The sequence below is a fragment of the Mesoplodon densirostris genome, chromosome 8 (genome assembly GCF_025265405.1).
Source record: "Mesoplodon densirostris isolate mMesDen1 chromosome 8, mMesDen1 primary haplotype, whole genome shotgun sequence".
In the NCBI taxonomy this organism is placed as follows: Eukaryota; Metazoa; Chordata; class Mammalia; order Artiodactyla; family Ziphiidae; genus Mesoplodon; species Mesoplodon densirostris.
This window is the reverse complement of record NC_082668.1, coordinates 39,016,567-39,034,664: the sequence shown is the minus strand read 5'-3', so window position 1 is coordinate 39,034,664 and position 18,098 is coordinate 39,016,567. Positions and strand designations below refer to the sequence as shown.

Genomic DNA, 18,098 nt, shown 5'->3' with positions numbered 1-18,098 from the left:
CGAATCACGTCATTTCCGGGAGGGGAGGCGAAGGGTAAGTACTTTCACCTCAGCCCGCGGCTTAGAAAAGCCTAGAAAAGCCTAGAAAGAGCTCCTCTTTTCTTCCGCCTACCGGTCCGCGCGTCAGTAGCCTGCGCAGAGCCCAGGAAACGAATCGTGGCGCGCGCTGGTGCGGCCGCCCCTTTTCGCGGGGAGGGGCCGGGGCCGAGGGCGAGCGCGCCTGCGCGCTGGGAGGTCTTTTCTCGAGTTCACGTGGCAGGGGGGTCGGACTGCGGATCTCTCCTGTGCGGCGGCGGCGGCCAGAGAGTGAGAGTACGAAGTGTTGCAACCCGAGTCATGGTGAGTCCCGCGTGGGCTGGAGGCCGGCGGGCCCGGGTTGGCCTGGGACGCACGGGGAGTCCGGACGATTCCCTTTGGGCCTGGAGGGAGGGGTAGGGGCCACTCAGAGACCCGCGCCCGCCCGAACCCTGGAGAGGCGAGGGCCCCCCCCCGACCCTTTCCACCTCGGAGGGCTCTTTGCACGCGCGTGTGAGGCAGCGTGTGTGTCAGGGGGCGGGAATCCGGACGCACGCGCGGTGGCCGACCCACGTCTCTTGCGGGACATTAGTGGGTGTGTAATCGTCTTGAAAAAAGCACGGCTCCAGGCAGAGGGACTTCAATGTTGGCTGACAGTTTACAGAAAAATCCGACGAAGGAGAATACTTGACCTTGGGAGATACTAAGGTTGTCCTTGAAGCTCATCTGGCTGCTGACCAAAGGAGCAACAGTGATCCCTAACACACACAGGGAATGGGAAATTAAACTCGGAATTTAGAGCTGAACATTCAGAGGTGTTTCCTTTGAATGAAAAATCTGAGTTTTGTCGTTATCTCTGAAAGCCATTTGTGGCCTGTTCAGAATACATTGTGTTTCAAATCTAACATGTTTCTCTCTACAGGCAGGACAGGCATTTAGAAAGTTTCTTCCCCTCTTTGACCGAGTATTAGTTGAAAGAAGTGCAGCCGAAGTTGTAACCAAAGGAGGCATTATGATTCCGGAAAAATCACAAGGAAAAGTATTGCAAGCGACGGTAGTAGCTGTTGGATCAGGCTCTAAAGGAAAGGTAAATGGAGACTGAAATGGAACTAATTTTTTATGTGAAGGAGAGGGGGGAAAAACCGCTGGTTATTGTTAAAAGTAGCCTTTTAGGTAGCTTGTTATTTTAAAGATCAGTCCCTAGTGGGTTCACACCTAATCTTTCAGAAAAAATGATTGTGAAAAAAAAATCGCTTATTTTATATGATGGAGGGAGAGTTCCACAGTATTAAAATCAGACGGCATAAATTTGAACTCTTGGTCTAACCTCTAACACACTGAAATTGCTATAATCCTTTTAATCACTTTCGGCCTTGGTTAGCATATAAAAGGAGCTTGTTGGGCTATTGTAGTCATTCTCCAATTAAGGGTTAGACCTCAGACCTCTGAAGTGTCAACTAGAATACGCAATAAATGCCCTTGGGGGTTAAATATGTTAATTGCATTGTTCCAGTTGCCTCTAAGAAAGTTCTAGCAAGGAGCTATCCTGGAGTTAGGAATAGGAAGGCTTTGGGCACTCTGCCTCAATCCCTCTCCCCAAATCTGCTTTGGAGGAACAGAAGTTGAATCTCAAAAGAAGTGTATGTTCCAAAGTCAGAAAGAAGACTCAAGTTTTTGTGTTGAAAAAAGTTAAACATGACCATTGTACATGTAGTTTTAAAAACTGGTTTATTTCACATACTTGAGAGGTTATGTTAATATTTAATGATCAAAAAGCTTACAGTTAGTTTTCCCAGTATAACTCTTTGAACCTTTACACTGAAATCAGGTTTTAGTTTAAGCTACTGCATGTACATTATTTCAAAGTGTAACTCTACAGTGATATGTTTGAGTGAAGAACTATGGTTGTATAAATTATATTATTTGGCCAAAGTCCTTTTTTAACATTTGATTTGAATGAGCACAGTTGATTAATAAAAGTGTAAATATTTGGTCAACTAGATGTCTTTACTAATAAACATCTTTATTTTCTTAAGGGTGGAGAGATTCAACCAGTTAGTGTGAAAGTTGGAGATAAAGTTCTTCTCCCAGAATACGGAGGCACCAAAGTAGTTCTAGATGACAAGGTGTGTAAACTTCATAATATTAAGGAGAGGCTAAGTATTTGCTATTAGTTTTCTTAACTAACCATTTCTCTGTTTGCAGGATTATTTCTTATTTAGAGATGGTGACATTCTTGGAAAATACGTCGACTAAAATAAGTCACTATTGAAATGGCATCACGTGAAGCTGCCACTGAAGTTCTGAAATCTTTCATCATGTAAATAATTTCCGTGTTTCTTTTATAATAAAGTAATGATATTCAGTGTCTCTGAAATTTAGTTTCTCTGTATTGATTTAAACATTCCCAAATAAAAGTATATAAATGAATGCTTTATCTTTATTTAGTGATTAAAGATGGTTTTTAGGGTTCTTAGTTTATGGGGCTTTTTTTTAGAAATAACCTGCAGAGAATTCAGGGGAAACAGGTTTTCAGTTTTCAAGTTGGCTTTTTACATACATAGTTGATGCTGATACAAAGCCATAGATTTACACTTACTTAACATTTTAAGAAGGTAAAGGTAGCAGCATTCTGACCTCATATATATCAAACATTTCAGTGTAGTTTGTTTATGAAATCTAGTCTCATATGTCTTATTTCTTAAGTTATATTTTGAAAAACTTAACACTTCCAGTTTTTAAAACAACACTACTACATAATTTACTTAGCAAAAAATCGAAGGCGGGGTATAATAGCTCACACTGGCTGGTGCCTTCTATATGCCAGGCATAGCTAACTTTTTAAAATTATTTTATTTTTGGCTGCATTGGTTCTTCATTACGTGTGGGCTTTTCTCTAGTTGAGGTGAGCGGGCTACTCCTTACGGTGGCTTCTCTTGTTGTGGAGCACAGGCTCTAGGCACACGGGCTTACTTGCTCCGCTGCATGTGGGATCTTCCCGGACCAGGGCTCAAACCCATGTCCCCTGCACCGGCAGGTGGATTCTTAGCCACTGCACCACCAGGGAGGTCCCCATAGCTAACTCTTAAGCATTTTCCAGGTACTGGCCTCCACTGTAGGTACTTTTCATATAGTGGATGGTTTAATCTTTTAACAGCATATGAGCCAGGTACTATTCATGTCTTGCAGATAAGTAAGGTGGGGCACAAGGGGTTAAGTAATAACCAGGGACACTGTAGGAAGTGGCAAAGCCAGTATTTGGATATAAGTAGTCCACATTCAGATGCTGTCTAAAACTTCATCCTTTATGGCCTCTGCTACTTTGTCAGCCAATTCTAAGTACTTAATACACATTTTAGTCCTGGTGATAATGACTAGGGAAAAGGGGAGGGGTTATCTAAAATTGGCAATTGGTAGGTATCTAGTATACAATTTATTGAGTTTAACAAATAATAGGAAACAGAACTGGATAAATAGCTTGATTTAGCTATAGCAGCCATGGAGAATTAAGATTTGAACCCAAACAATCCTACAACAAAGTTGATTACCAACCCCTAAACATGACTGCCTTTCAGCTACCAGCTCTTTCTGCCTTGCAGTCAAATTTGTTGCCTAGTTTTGGTTGCTTATAAGCTAGTCTATGATCATGTCTTTTAAAAGTTGTGTTCCATATTTTTCTTGTGGAATCAAAGTCTAGATGAAATTTTAAGTGACATGGAATAATGATCTCAACTTTTGGTCACGTCCCCATCAGTAAAGTATTACGTATGTGTATTTACATTAATGTATGTGTTAGTGCCATTTGGTATATAAGGCTTTCGTCATATTTGGGTAAAAAGATTAGAAATTCTTGGTCTTCCGTGGTGGCACAGTGGTTAAGAATCTGCCTGCCTTCCTTAAAAACTAAAAATACAATTACCATATGACCCAGCAATCCCACTACCGGGCATATACCCAGAGAAAACCATAATTCAAAAAAGAGACATGCACCCCAATATTCATTGCAGCACTATTTACAATAGTTACAATAGCCAGGTCATGGAAGCAACTTAAATGCCCATCGACAGATGAATGGATAAAGAAGATGTATGTATATACAACGGAATATTACTCAGTCATAAAAAGGAACAAAATTGGGTCATTTGTAGAGATGTGGATGGACCTAGAGACTGTCATACAGAGTGAAATAACTCAAAAACAAATATCGTGTATTAACGCATATATGTGGAATCTAGAAAAATGGTACAGATCAACTGGTCTGCAAGGCAGAAATAGAGACACAGATGTACAGAACAAACGTATGGACACCAAGGGGGGAAAGGGGGGGTGGGGGATGGGATGAATTGGGAGATTGGGATTGACATGTACACTAATATGTATAAAATAGATAACTAATAAGAACCTGTATAAAAATTTTTTTTAAGTTAAAAAAAATAATAATCAACCTGCCAGTGTAGGGGACACAGGTCCAAGCCCTGGTCCAGGAAGATCCCACATGCCACAGAGCAACTAAGCCTGTGCGCCACAACTACTGAGCCTGCGTGCCATAATTACCGAAGCCCGCACGCCTAGAGTCCGTGCTCCACAATGAGAAGCCACTGCAATGAGAAGCCCGCGCACCACAACGAAGAGTAGCCCCCGCCCACCACAACCAGAGAAGAGCCCATGTGAAGCAATGAAGACCCAACGCAGCCATAAATAAATAAACAAATAAATAAATAAAAAGAATCTCTATTTTTACAGAACCCAAGTGGCTCATCAATTTCCTGCTGTGCCCCAGGCACAGCTAATGTGCTTTGAAGGTCATAACCTTGTAAGCACAGATTTCCCTCTGATTTACCAATGACAAAACTGACGGAGGGGAAGAGGAAACTTGTTCAAGGCCATGTAAATGGTAAATTGCAATTAGAAATCCAGTCAAAGTCTACGGCTTCCCCATTATTACTGATTTTTTTTTCCCAAGACCCAAGCTAATAAGTTTTGAGATCTAAGACGAGTTTCCAAACCTTGGTTCATCCTTCGAATTACCTGCTATACTTAAAATTTCAGGGCTCCTTCCATAACCTACTAAACCAGAAGGACGGGAGAATTCTTTTTGTACCACGGAAATTGTCCTCGTCTAGCAGAACTGCTAAAGAGATAACTTTAGATTGTGAGATTATATTGGGAATTAATAGGGAAAAGAATTTTGTCATGAGAAATTTGGGCCAAAAATATGGGTATTGGGGGTGTGGACCCATGTGTTTTAGAAAAGCATGTTGGGACTTCCCTGGTGGCTCAGTGGTTAAGAATCCACCTGCCAATGCAGGGAACACGGGTTCGATCCCTGGTCCGGGAAGATCTCACATGCCGTGGAGCAACTAAGCCCGTGCGCCACAACTACTGAGCCTGCGCTCTAGAGGCTGCGTGCCACAACTACTGAGCCCATGTGCCACAACTACCAAAGCCCACATGCCTAGAGCCCATGCTCCGCAACAAGAGAAGCCACCGCAATGAGAATCCCACACACTGCAACGAAGAGCAGCCCCCCCTCGCCACAACCAGAGAAAGCCTGGGCGCAGCAATGAAGACCCAATGCAGCCAAAAAAAAAAAAAAAAAAAAGCATGTTGTCATTTACCTTTTGTTCAACAGGAAAATATCAATTGTAAGGAGAACGGTAAAACAGGTAAAATTCTGACTGGAGTTTTCATAACATTACCATTTTTGACCTCTTGCCAGGCACTGTTCTAGGCACTTAACACATAATATTGCTTACCTGTGTAATCATAGCAACTCTGTGAGGCAGATGTTCTTTGCCTCATAGGTGAAGGATGCAGAGAGAGGTAGAGTAACTTGCTCAAGGTGACATATATTTTAAGTCATAGGCTGGAATTGAACTCAGGTTTGTCTGACTTCAAAGTCTGCCTTCCACAATTCTATACAAAAACAAATGAAAAATTGAGAATAAAATTAAAGCTACCAGGGAGCTATTCTGTTGTGAAAGTATTACCATTATCAAGATAATGATTTTTCCCCTCTATTGCTCCAGAAACTGTATGATTTACAAAATTTCTTATTTTTAAAAATTGGGATTACAAAATTTTTTTTCATTTTTATTGTGGTAAGAACACTTAGCATGAGATATACCTTAACAGATTTTTAAGTGTACTGCACAATGTTGTACAGTAGATCTCTAGAACTTTTGCATCTTACTTAACTGAAACTTTATGCCTGTTGATTAGCAACTCCCCATTTCCCCCTCCCTCTAGTCCCTGGCAACCACCATTCTACTCTCTGCTTATATGAGTTTGACTATTTTAGATACTTCATATAAGTGGAATGCAGTATTTTGTCCTTCTATGATTGGCATATTTGACTTAATGTCCTCAAGGTTCATTCCATATTGTCAAATGTTGCAGAATTGCCTTCTTCTTTAAGGCTGAATAATATTCCAATGTATGTATATACTACATTTTCTCTATTCATTCATCCAGCAGATGGACATTTAGGCTTCCACATCTTGGCTGTTGTAAATAGTGCTACAGTTAACATGGAAGTGCTAATATCTCTTTGAGATTCTGATTTCAATTCTTTTAGATAAATACTCAGAAGTGGGATTCCTGAATAGAAGTCGGGTAGTTCTATTTTTAACTTTTCGAGGATCCTCTACACTGTTTCCTGTAGTGGCCACACCATTCCGCTTTCCCACCAACATGGATCATAAGGTTTTATATAATAGAGGTGTGAACTTGTCACATTTGTTTCCTAATTTGATGTGCAGTTTTGTTTCTAGCTAGTCAAATCTCATTCTTCTAGTACATTTTTTCTTTTGGAAATATAAGTAATTAATTGATCCATAATTTTAATATATAGTATATGTGTCTGACTTTTTTTTTTAACCAATGATTATCTTGTCTCAACTTTATTGGATTATCCATTCTTTCCCACCACCACTGCCCTGCCCCCAAATTTGAAATGTCACCTTTATCATACATTAAAGTTTTAAATAAACATATTCCTGGATTTTATAGTCTGTTTCATTGATCTCTCTTTTCCATCACAGTGTTTTCAATATAAATATAAACTATTATATTTAAGTTTGATATCTGATACAGTAATTTACTCTCAACAATACTTACCTAGCTGTATTTTTAAGCTTCTCAGCAAGGACTGCCAGATTGTTCTCTAGCATGATACTAAGACATGCCTCATCTAGAAAGCTAATTGCTATTTTCTCTGCACCCACACAAAAATGGAGCTTTGAGCTTTTTATTTATTTATGTGAAGACTATTTAAATGTTTTCTTTACCCTTAAGCAATCTGTATGGGAGAGCTCATTAAAACCTAGGCTCTGGATTCCGTGTTGCTTACATACTAGTTAAGTGACATTTGACAAATCATCTAACCCCTCTTAGTTTAAGAATTAACTGTAAAAGGAGGGCACAAGATGTCCCTTAACATTTTGAGTCAAGCCTGTTATTTTTTTTCCTTAAACTTTAATTTTTTTTAAACTAGATAATATGTATGTAAGACTCCTTCCCATCTCTGTGCCCTAGCCACAAAGTTCCATTCCTGGAAGCACTAGTGCTACAGTTTATATTCTTCCTGTCAGGAGTGTTTTATGTATACATATGTATATGTGTGTGTATAAACATATGTATCTTGTGCATATGAAGTATATATATATATATTCATTTTCCTTTTAAAAAATAAAATATTCCATACACACCATTTGGCACCTTGGGTTTTTTTGTATTAACAATTTGTCTTTGGAATTAATCTATAAAGTACATAAAAGTTTCATTCTCTTTATAGCTGTATGATGTTTCATTATTTGGATGAACCAAAACTTATTTAAGCATTTCCTACTGATGGACATTTAAATTCTAAACTTATGCTATTAGAAACACTTCTGCAATAAATAAAATTTCTGCATAAATTTCATATCTGTAAGATAAATTGCTAGGCACGTAATTGCTATGTCAAAGGGTATGTGGACTCGAATCATATGTGTATACACACACACACACACACACACACACACACAACCCCTTCAAGTTGCCCTTCACAGAAGTTTTATCAATTAATAGTCCTACCAGCAATGTATGAGACTGCTGATTTCTCCCCACTCTCAATAATACAGGATGTTATAAAGTTTATGTTTTGTCAAACTGATCATTTTAATTTATCATGATGGATGATGGTGAGGATCTCATGTGTTCAAGAGCCATCCCTATTTCCTTTACTGTTAACTGACAGTCCCTATTGACTGTTAATATCTTCTGCTCATTTTTCTACTGGGTGACTGGCCTTTTATGATTCGATATCTTTATCTATCAGGGGAATTGTTTCTTTTTGACAAAATTTTTTCCTCCAGTTTATCAATTTGGCTTTGATTTTGTTTATGCTGTGAATTTGCAGGAAGTCATTTTGGTATAGTTGAATAAATAATTGTTTTCCACTATAGCTTCTGGTTATTATTTCAAACTCTGAAAAGTCTTCTCCGATATAAGTTTCTTCCATTGGTTTCTTTAGGTATTTTTATAATTTTTGGTTTTATAGTTTATGGGTTTTTTTTTTCAATCTTGGCTTATATGGAGATTTTCCTGTTATAAGAGATAAGGAATGGATCCAACACCTCTTTCTTCTTACAGATTAAGCCTAGTTCTTTAAGACATGTTAAAATTTAGCCAAACTCTTACAAAATGCTCTTTCAGTCTCATTTAGCCTGCAGACTTGACTTGGAAAAAACATCAATGGGTACTTACTTATCTGGCTTGTCATTTCAAAAGGCCGGTTTATTATAGTATTTTTAAGTAATTCATTGTTTTTGGAACATGTGTCAGGCACTGTCTTAGGCACTGGAGATACAGGGATGAATAAAATGGGGGAGGCAGAAGTAAACAACTAAAGTAATAGCATAATTTTAGATAGTGATTGCTGTCATCTAGAAAATAAAGGTAGGGACTTCCCTGGTGGTCCAGTGGCTAAGACTCTGAGCTACCAATGCAGGGGTCCAGGTTCAATCCCTGGGCAGGGAACTAGATCCCACATGCCACAACTAAGAGTTCGCATGCTGCAACTAAAGATCCTGCACACGGCAACTAAGACCCAGCGCAGCCAAATAAATGCATAAGTATTAAGAAAAAAAAAAAGAGAAAATAAAGGTAGAAAATGCCGTTAACTTCATGAATGACATGAGGTCCCCTGTTAAAAAGAGGAAATGATAGTAGTCTGTTGTGGCTTGTCTCTTCTCCTCACATCTTCCTGAAAATTCAGGAACTACTGTATTAGTTATCTATTGCTGCATAACAAATCACCCCAAACTTAGTAGCTTAAAACAACAATGAACATCTCACACAGTATCTGTATGTCGGAAATTTAGGAGCAGCTTATTTGGGTGGTCCTAGTTTGGGGTCTTTCATGAGGCTGCCATCATCCAAAGGCTTGACTGGAGCTGGAAGTTACACTTCCAAGATGGTCACTTATGCTGGCAAGTCGATGCTTGCTTTTGGTGGGAGCTTCAGTTCCACACCATGCAGATCCCTCATAGGCTACTTGAGGGTCCTCACACATGACAGCTTTCTCACCCAGGGCAGGTGAGCTAAGAGAGCAAGGCAGAAGCCACAATGTCTTTTATCACCTAACATCAGGAGTCACACAACATCATTTTCACAGAATCTATTGGTTAAACAGGTCAGCCCTACTCAGCGTGAGAGAGAACCACACAAAGGTGTAAATACCAAGAGATAATAATCACTGGGGGCCATCTTGGTAGCTGGCTACCACAATCACTAATGGGTCAAATATTCTAGAGAGAAAAACGAAGTGCAGTGGGAGTTCAGTCTCTCACTCATTTGTAGTCAAAGTTGTCTAAGTTTGAACTTTATAAATTAAAAAAATTTTGCCTATAACAATTTTTATAAAGAGAAATTAATTTTCAAATAATACATTGAAAATGTATAAAGCTACATATACAACTAATTTGTTCAGCTATGAACATACATCTCCATACATCACTGCTGCTTCACCTTTACTTGGTCCACAATGAAATCTCCTGCAACTCCACAGATAAATGCTACTTTATGGCACATTTCAACTACTTCATGCATCATTCACTGCATCAGCTTTGCTCTTAGGCTGGCTTCCTTCAAGCCAAGATGGTTGATGCAGCCTCAGATTTAACAAGGTTCAGTGGCAGAAAAAAGGGACCAACTCTTTTAGTATCTCGTCAAGATTAAGAAAACCCTTCCCTAAAATGCTCCATCAGATATCTTTTCATATCTCTTCAGGCTAAAATGGAGTCACATGCTCACCCTTTAACATTGGCTTAGGCCAATGAGGATTTATCCCGCAGCTAGAGATGGGTTTACCTTTCTCTGCTCAAATTCGGAGAGATGGATACTGAGCAAGATCAAAGTCTGTTTGCAAAGAACATGAATGAACGGGTATGGATAGCAAGTAGGCAACCATCAGGGGCTGCTTAACACTTAAGACATGTTGCTTTGTAGTATAGTAATTTACATATCCTCCTTTCCCATTCATTTTTAAGCTTTTTGAGGATAGATTATACATCTTATTCATGTTTCTCAGCACTTGCTCAGTGCCTTACACACAATGGGCATTCACTATTTTACTTGGATTTTAAAACTCCCCAAAGAGATGGTTTTGAACTTACTTATGATTCTTTGGATTTACAAAATATTTTCTTCTAAAACTTTAAAAGACTTCCAGGAGTCTTTACTTTTATACTTTCATACTCTATGAGGCAGAAGGAATGAACTGCTGTGCACTAGTTTCATTACCAAAAAAAAAAAAAAAACCCAAAAAAACACAACCCTTTTATCTGATATTGTTCAAAGTCTTACAGTCAACAAGCAAGAGAATTTAGATTTCTTGAATCTCAGTCCAAAGTTATTTTCATTTGTCCATATTGCCTTTAAAAAGACTACTTCTGGGCTTCCCTGGTGGCGCAGTGGTTGAGAATCCGCCTGCCGATGCAGGGGACACAGGTTCGGGCCCCGGTCCAGGAAGATCCCACATGCTGCGGAGCGGCTGGGCCCGTGAGCTACGGCCGCTGAGGCTGCGCGTCCGGAGCCTGTGCTCCGCAACGGGAGAGGCCACAACAGTGAGAGGCCCGCATACCAAAAAAAAAAAAAAAAAAAAAAAGACTACTTCTTCTTTAACCAAAATATTCAAGTAACCCATTATTACATGTAACTGTTATGGTACTGATCATGCTTTTTCTTCTTCTTCTTCTTCCCCCATCCCCTAAATTAATTGTGGTTATAAAACTGTTTTTGCTTGGAGGTCATAATCTGCAGACTGATAGAGAAACTAAAATGTGAAGGTTATGAGCTAGAAACATTTCAACCATAAAGAAAAAGGTTCTTCCTGTGAACAAGGCCAGAACTGACATCACAATGTAACTTGATTAGACTTTTCAAAGAGATGAATACGTATTTTGTTCCTTAATTTAACACCTACTTATTCACTTTTTTTGTTCTTTTCAGATGGGCTGAAACAGTATTCCTTAAGTATTACTAAATCTGGACTTAAGAGAACATTAAGACGAGCCCCTTCAACTATAGGTAACTGATATTTACAGCTCGGGGACTACCACACTATCTAGGAAATTTTAACTGAATCCTTGGAGTAAATGAGGCGAGGTTGTCCACAGACCTAAGACCCTGCTCTCTACAGACCCACCCTTATCTCTCTTAGGGAGGCAATATTTAGGTGCCGCTTGCCTTAGATTCTCACTGTATTTAGTAAGAGAATTGGTGATTTGCACGGCTGTCTCCATTGCTAGACTCTAGGCAACTTACAGTTAAGGATGCCGCCTTTTCATACTTTTACCTCAGTGCCAAACATGTACTGGGGCTTAATAAATACTAGTTGAATGAATAAATTTTTTGCTGTCTATGAGGTAGTGATGGAATTGTCCTTGCTCTTGAAAAGTTACCAGTCTCGGGGCTTCCCTGGTGGCGCAGTGGTTAAGAATCCTCCTGCCAATGCTGGGGACACAGGTTTGAGCCCTGGTCCGGGAAGATCTCACATGCCGCAGAGCAACTAAGCCCGTGCGCCACAACTACTGAGCCTGCGCTCTAGAGCCTGCGAGCCACACCTACTGAAGCCCGAGTGCCTAAAGACCGTGCTCCGCAACAAGAGAAGCCACCACAATGAGAAGCCCGCGCACCACAACAAAGAGTAGCCTCTGCTCGCTGCAACTAGAGAAAGACCGCGCACAGCAATGAAGACCAAATGCAGACCAAAAAAAAAAAAAAAAGTTACCAGTCTCTACATCTTCCCGATAGAAAGAATCTTACTCAAAGGCAAACAGACTTCCCGTTGTTAAATGCTTTTGAACAAAATTCCAAGTCATGAGTTATTCAGCTTTGCACTCACTCATTTTAACCAACCTCTCCTCCACTCCTCCCTTCCATCTTTGGAGCCTCTGCTACACCTCTCAGCATTCTCAATACACCTTTATGTGTACTTGATGGGATACCTGATGTTTTCCCCTCTTGGAAATCACCCTACTGTATATACACTGTTTACTCTTTTAACTATCTTCGCATCTGGTAACCTATGGCCTCCCTCATCCCAGATCAAAGATTTAAGGTTTCCAAGCAGGAACAAAAAAAGAGTTTGCCAATGCTACTGTGATTTCATGACTTAAGAGAACACTTAAAACTTGCAACAAAGGAAATCTGAAATCCTGTAAGATGCACAACTCCCACTATCAAGGGGCATTCATTTTCTCCTCCTGCTTCTGACTTGCAAAATTTACAAGCTCATTTTGTTTGCTTGACACACAATACCAGATGTCCACTCTATCTCAGATAATTGGCATCTGGGTCTCTCATCTACACAAACTTGTTACTGAAAAGCCCTTGGTTTTGAAGTTAGTGGATAGCGGAAATATCATTTCACACTCTAAGCCCGAGTCTGATTTGAAATTGGGTCGATTTCATGCAGGGTTTGTGGAATTCTCCCAGACTGCTGGCCTGTTTCCCACTTTGCACGCCTAGGCAGATTTCGGGACAGAATTACGCTTTTCTAGGTATTTGCTTGCACAAGGGTTTACTGAAACGGTCGCCATTGTGCAAGCTCTGTCCTTCCAACGTTAACCAACGTTAAAGTTAAGCCCAAGGAGATGCACCAACGCGTTACGCCGAACTTGTACATTCCCGCAGCGGCTCTCTGCGCTGGCCTGCGAACGCCCTCGTAGCCACTCCCGGCCTCCGCGGCAGGGTCTCTCCCTCCCGCCACATTGAGGCCAGTGAGTTTTCGAGCGTTCCTTCTCCAGTCCCCCTCCCTCCGCCCGCCGGCCCTTTCCCGGCCTCCTCGGGTTCCTCCCAACCTGCCCCGCGCAGGCTGCGGCTGCGCCGTCAGCCGTCGCCCCTCCCCCTCTCCCGGACCGAGAGCGCCGCTCCACCCCGCCCCCCGCGCAGGCAGCCGTCCCCTACATCCGGGTACCGACTCCAGCCGCCCAGACTCTGGCACTATGGTCATGGCGGAGGGGACGGCAGTGCTGAGGCGGAACAGGCCGGGCACCAAGGCTCAGGTACTATCTCTGCACCTCTCGTGGAGGGGAGAGGGGACTCTTGGTGCCGAGCTGCGCCGCACCTGGAAGGTGGATGCCTGTGCGAGGAGGTTGGGCCGGGGCGACAGGCGGGCGGGCAGGGGCACTGGTGCCCGGCCTGCTCTTCCGGAGCCTCAGCCCCTCGGTTTGGCCGAGACGGCGGCGGCCCGCGAGGCCTGCGGAGCTCCGATTGGACGGTGGGCGTGAGGGGCGCGTGGGGGCCTCCGAGGCCCGGGGCTGGGAGCCTGTCAGCAGTGACTGCTTGTTCTCGCTTCTCCCCTGATCCCCAGTGACCAGCTTCGGGGAGGGGCGCGGCCGGCCGGGTGGAGACCCCCGGGGTTCCGTGAGGGTCGGGGCTGCCAGGGTGGGAGGGGTGTAAACAACAGCCTACCTCGTCCTACCTGGCCTGTGACGTGCCCGACTTCTGCCATCCAGCTTGTCTAGCCGGATCCGGGAGTCGATAATTTACTTTATCCTCCTCCTCCTGCTGTTTGCCTTTGACCACTTCTCTCCGTAGCTGTTCTCTGGTCCAGCAAGTTTTCATCATCAGGCTGGGACTTGTTAGATGCCATTCCTTGTGAATTTCCTTGTTACTATATGTGAAGCATAGGGAATGAACTTATTATAATTTTATCACCTTTTAGTAGGGCAGTACTTGGGGTGAATTGGTGCTTATTTCAGTATTGATTCTTGGGATTTGCCAAAGACGGGATGCTTCACATTCTTAAAAAAATCAAATAGACCTCATCTGATTAATCTGCCAGGTAAAATGCCTTGCGATTGAGTACAGACTCCAAAATCGGAAGAGATGTGTTAAAAATGTAATTTTAAAGAATAAGAGACGGAGGGGGAGGAAACCAGAAACAACCGTAGAGCTATGACAGTATGCCAGAGAATACATTTTAATATCTTGCACAGAATTTTGGAAAGGGAGTTCTTTCAAAGGGAACTTTTAGATCCAGACAGCTTCCTAGATGCATGTTACAGAAAAGGAAACTGAAGCCCAGAGATTAGACTGCATTTGCTCAAGGTTGCAGTCTCCAGATTCGATTCTTAGTTCATTAGTGACCTTTTCTTTTTAACAAGTTGCTTCTAGTACTGAATTTTAGAGTTTAGTTGGGAAGCCTTTTTTAATAGAGTCACGTGTCATTTCTACTGGCAATTTTGTGGTCATACTACTTGGAATTTATATATTATTTATGCTTTTACTGTTTCTAAAGTTTCTTTCTTTATAAATGATCTTTTCTCAGATACCTTTAATTCTTTTTCTGTGGCAGCACTATTTCTGATTCTTTTAAGTGATCAACTTTTATGTTTTTAAATTCAGAAATGGACTTTTGTACTCACATTCTGAGAATCATCCATTTTTACTTATTCAAAAGTTCTTAATTTTGAAAGTTTAGAGAATCATAGATTTTAACTCAATGTTGTAACACACCTGTTTGCTGTGTTGTTATGAGTAAATCACCTATAAGAAAACTCCTTTGCTTTTTTCCAGATTGTCATAGATCAAGGTTGTTAAATAAAATGTATTAGAAAAGGTTAAGATTTTTTTAAAAAAGGACTACTTAAGCAGCATTCTGTCATATCCCTTGTCTACCACACTGATTTCCTTCAGTGAAAGGGATCTATTCTAAAATGATTTATTTAGAACTATAATAGAGTAGGTAGAGTATCTTCCTCTTTTTTTTTTAATTGGTTAGATTGGGTTATAAGCACAAAGTTGGTTTTCAGTAAACGTTTAACTGGATTAGATGAGAATGTTCATTAGGCTGGATTTTTGGCTCCTTTTTAAAAAAAAATATTTATTTGTTTATTTATTTGGTTGTGCCAGGTGTTAGTTGTGGCAGGCAAGCTCCTTAGTTGCGGCTCGCTGGCTCCTTAGTTGTGGCATGTGAATTCTTATTACAGCATGCATGTGGGATCTAGTTCCCTGACCAGGGATTGAACCCAGGCCCCCTGCACTGGGAGCACGGAGTCTTAACCAGTGTGCCACCAGGGAAGTCCCTTGGCTCCTCTTTTAAGTGTTTAAAGTATATCACAGTTATGATGAGGCAAAGCATTTAATTTCCAATTAACTTTTTTACATCTTTTCTGTGTACCACTATATGTGTTTTCTAATATTTTAAAAACAAAATATCCTACAAACTATCTTTTCTTTTTTTTTTTAAACGAAAAAATAAGCAAAGCGTATTGATAGAAACATTTTTCACTACAAATCAGAAAGGAAGAATTTAAAAACTACTTTCTGGTGATATGTAGATGATGTCAGGAAAAGACATCCTAGAACAATTTCCAGAAAGTTGTTTTTATTTCTTGACATTTTAAAATAAATTTCATTTTCATTCAGATAAGGCAACTATTTAAAAAAAGATATGAAATGCTTAAGACACTTAAAAAGGTATACCATACCCATCACTTACTCTCAGAACTAGGACATTACTAATATAGTTAAATCCCTCTGTATCACATTCTTCTGTCTTCTGCCCACTCCCAGCCAGTAATGGTGATTATCATTCCTTTTTCTTCCTTTATACTTTTATTATATATGCATTATATTCATAAGTATGTTTTGCACTTTCTTAAACTTTTATTCATGTGGTATCATGCACTGTATTCTGCAGTTTGCTCCAATTTTTGCTCATGGCCTTTGGAGACTTAATCCATGTCGATCGATACAGGGTTATGGATTGTTGGTTTACTACTACCTTTTCTCAGACATTTACTGAGTACCTACAATGCGTTGGACATTGCGCACCTACAAGGGATATATTTCAGCAGTCAAATGGAAAGGTTCTTAACCACTTAGGGGAACGTCTGTGAACTGAACTACGTATAGAAAAATTCAGAACTAGTACAAAGTGATCCGCAGAAATATTCCCTTTAAGAGAAGGTTGTTCTGTTTAGATGACTACTTTTTGATGGAGCTCATATTTTGATTTAGAAATTTAAAACACCATTTGGAATTGGAATTATAATTTATAATGTCTGTCTTAAATAATATTTATGGAGTAGTAACTACTACTAACTCTAGCTATTCTCTTTGGGTAAAAACTGATTCAGCTTTTTACTGCCTGGAGATTTTTTTTTTTCATTATAACATTTAGAAAAATATTTATCATAAACAAAAAAGTGATAGGCTTATCAATTAAGTAATACATGAAAGGTTTATGGGAGCCATATTTGAGGGATTTGTGACTGAAAAAAGTATAGCTTATAGTTCAATTAAATAAAATCTTGGTGTTCATTTAAAACATTGAATAAAATTCCTTTAACTTATTCACTAATAATCACATTGTTTACCATATGAGGGCTTTTCTTCTCTGGTATAACTTCGGATCTTTATTAAGAATTGAAGTTAATCATAATAGTATTGCATCTTCTTTGTGACTTTGTACGTACTTTAATCATGAAATTTTTTTTATAGGATTTCTATAATTGGCCTGATGAATCCTTTGATGAAATGGACAGTACACTAGCTGTTCAGCAGGTAATAACAATAGTTACTTTTGCAACTCTAATAACCTAAGCATTTTATTTCCTTTGGCATAGTTAAATATTCCTGTAACTTTTAGCACAAACCAGAATCCATGGAATTAATGGGATACCTGTTTGAAGCTTTTATCAAACCTCATTTTAAGATGGCACATTAGGGCTTTCCTGGTGGCACAGAGGTTAAGAATCTGCCTGCCAATGCAGGGGACACGGGTTCAAGCCCTGGTCCGGAAAGATCCCACATGCCACAGAGCAACTAATCCCTTGCGCCACAACTACTGAGCCTGCACTCTATAGCCCGTGAGCCACAACTACTGAAGCCCACATGCCTAGAGCCAGTGCCCCACAACACGAGAAGCCACTGCAATGAGAAGCCTGCGCACTGCATCAAAGAGTAGCCCCCGCTCACTGCAACTAGAGGAAGCCTGTGCACAGCAATGAAGACCCAACACAGCCATAAATAAATAAATAAATTTATTTAAAAAAAAAAAAGAAGAATGTATTGTTCGATCAGCAAATATTTAATGGGCTAGCAAAGAGATAGGCCTTGTGGAGGATACAGAAATATAAACTTGGAGCTCTATGCCTGGAAATTGGCAAAAATTAAGAGGAAAAATGTGCACATATTTTCCCCTTTAAAGGTAGAGTTTTGTCCTGATACTTCGCTGAATTTGTTTATTAGTCCTAACAATTTTTTTGTGGAATCTTTTGGGTTTTCTACATATGGGATTATTTCATGTGCAAACAACTAAATTTACTTCTTTTCCAGTCTGGATGCCTTTTATTTCTTTTTCTTGCCTAATTGCTCTGGCTGGAATTTGCAGTAGTATTTTGAATAGACATGGCAACAACAGGCATCCTTATCTTGTGCCTGATCTTAGCAGAAAGCTTTCAGTCTTCCACGTTGAGTATGATGTTTGCTGTAGGTTTTTCATATTTGGCCTTTATTATGTTGAGTTAGTTTCTTCTTATTTCTGGTTTGTCGAGTGTTTTTATCATAAAAAGGTGTTGAATTTTGTC

At 40.3% G+C, this 18,098-nt stretch overlaps 1 protein-coding gene across 2 annotated transcripts in view; it reads left to right on the top strand.

The window, feature by feature from the left end:
• The first annotated feature begins 10 nt into the window (after positions 1 to 10).
• LOC132495480 (MOB-like protein phocein) overlaps positions 11 to 18,098 on the top strand; it is a 40,113-nt gene continuing 22,025 nt past the window's right edge. Inside the window, exons 1-4 of one of the 2 annotated variants that reach the window (XM_060107371.1) lie at positions 11 to 339; positions 938 to 1,102; positions 2,052 to 2,141; positions 2,221 to 2,445. In XM_060107371.1, the coding sequence (XP_059963354.1) occupies positions 337 to 339; positions 938 to 1,102; positions 2,052 to 2,141; positions 2,221 to 2,271 (309 nt within the window). In that variant the 5' untranslated portion in view covers positions 11 to 336 and the 3' untranslated portion in view covers positions 2,272 to 2,445. Of the gene's footprint in view, positions 340 to 937; positions 1,103 to 2,051; positions 2,142 to 2,220; positions 13,566 to 17,010; positions 17,074 to 18,098 lie in introns of those variants that run through there. The other variant, XM_060107370.1, reaches the window with a different exon arrangement.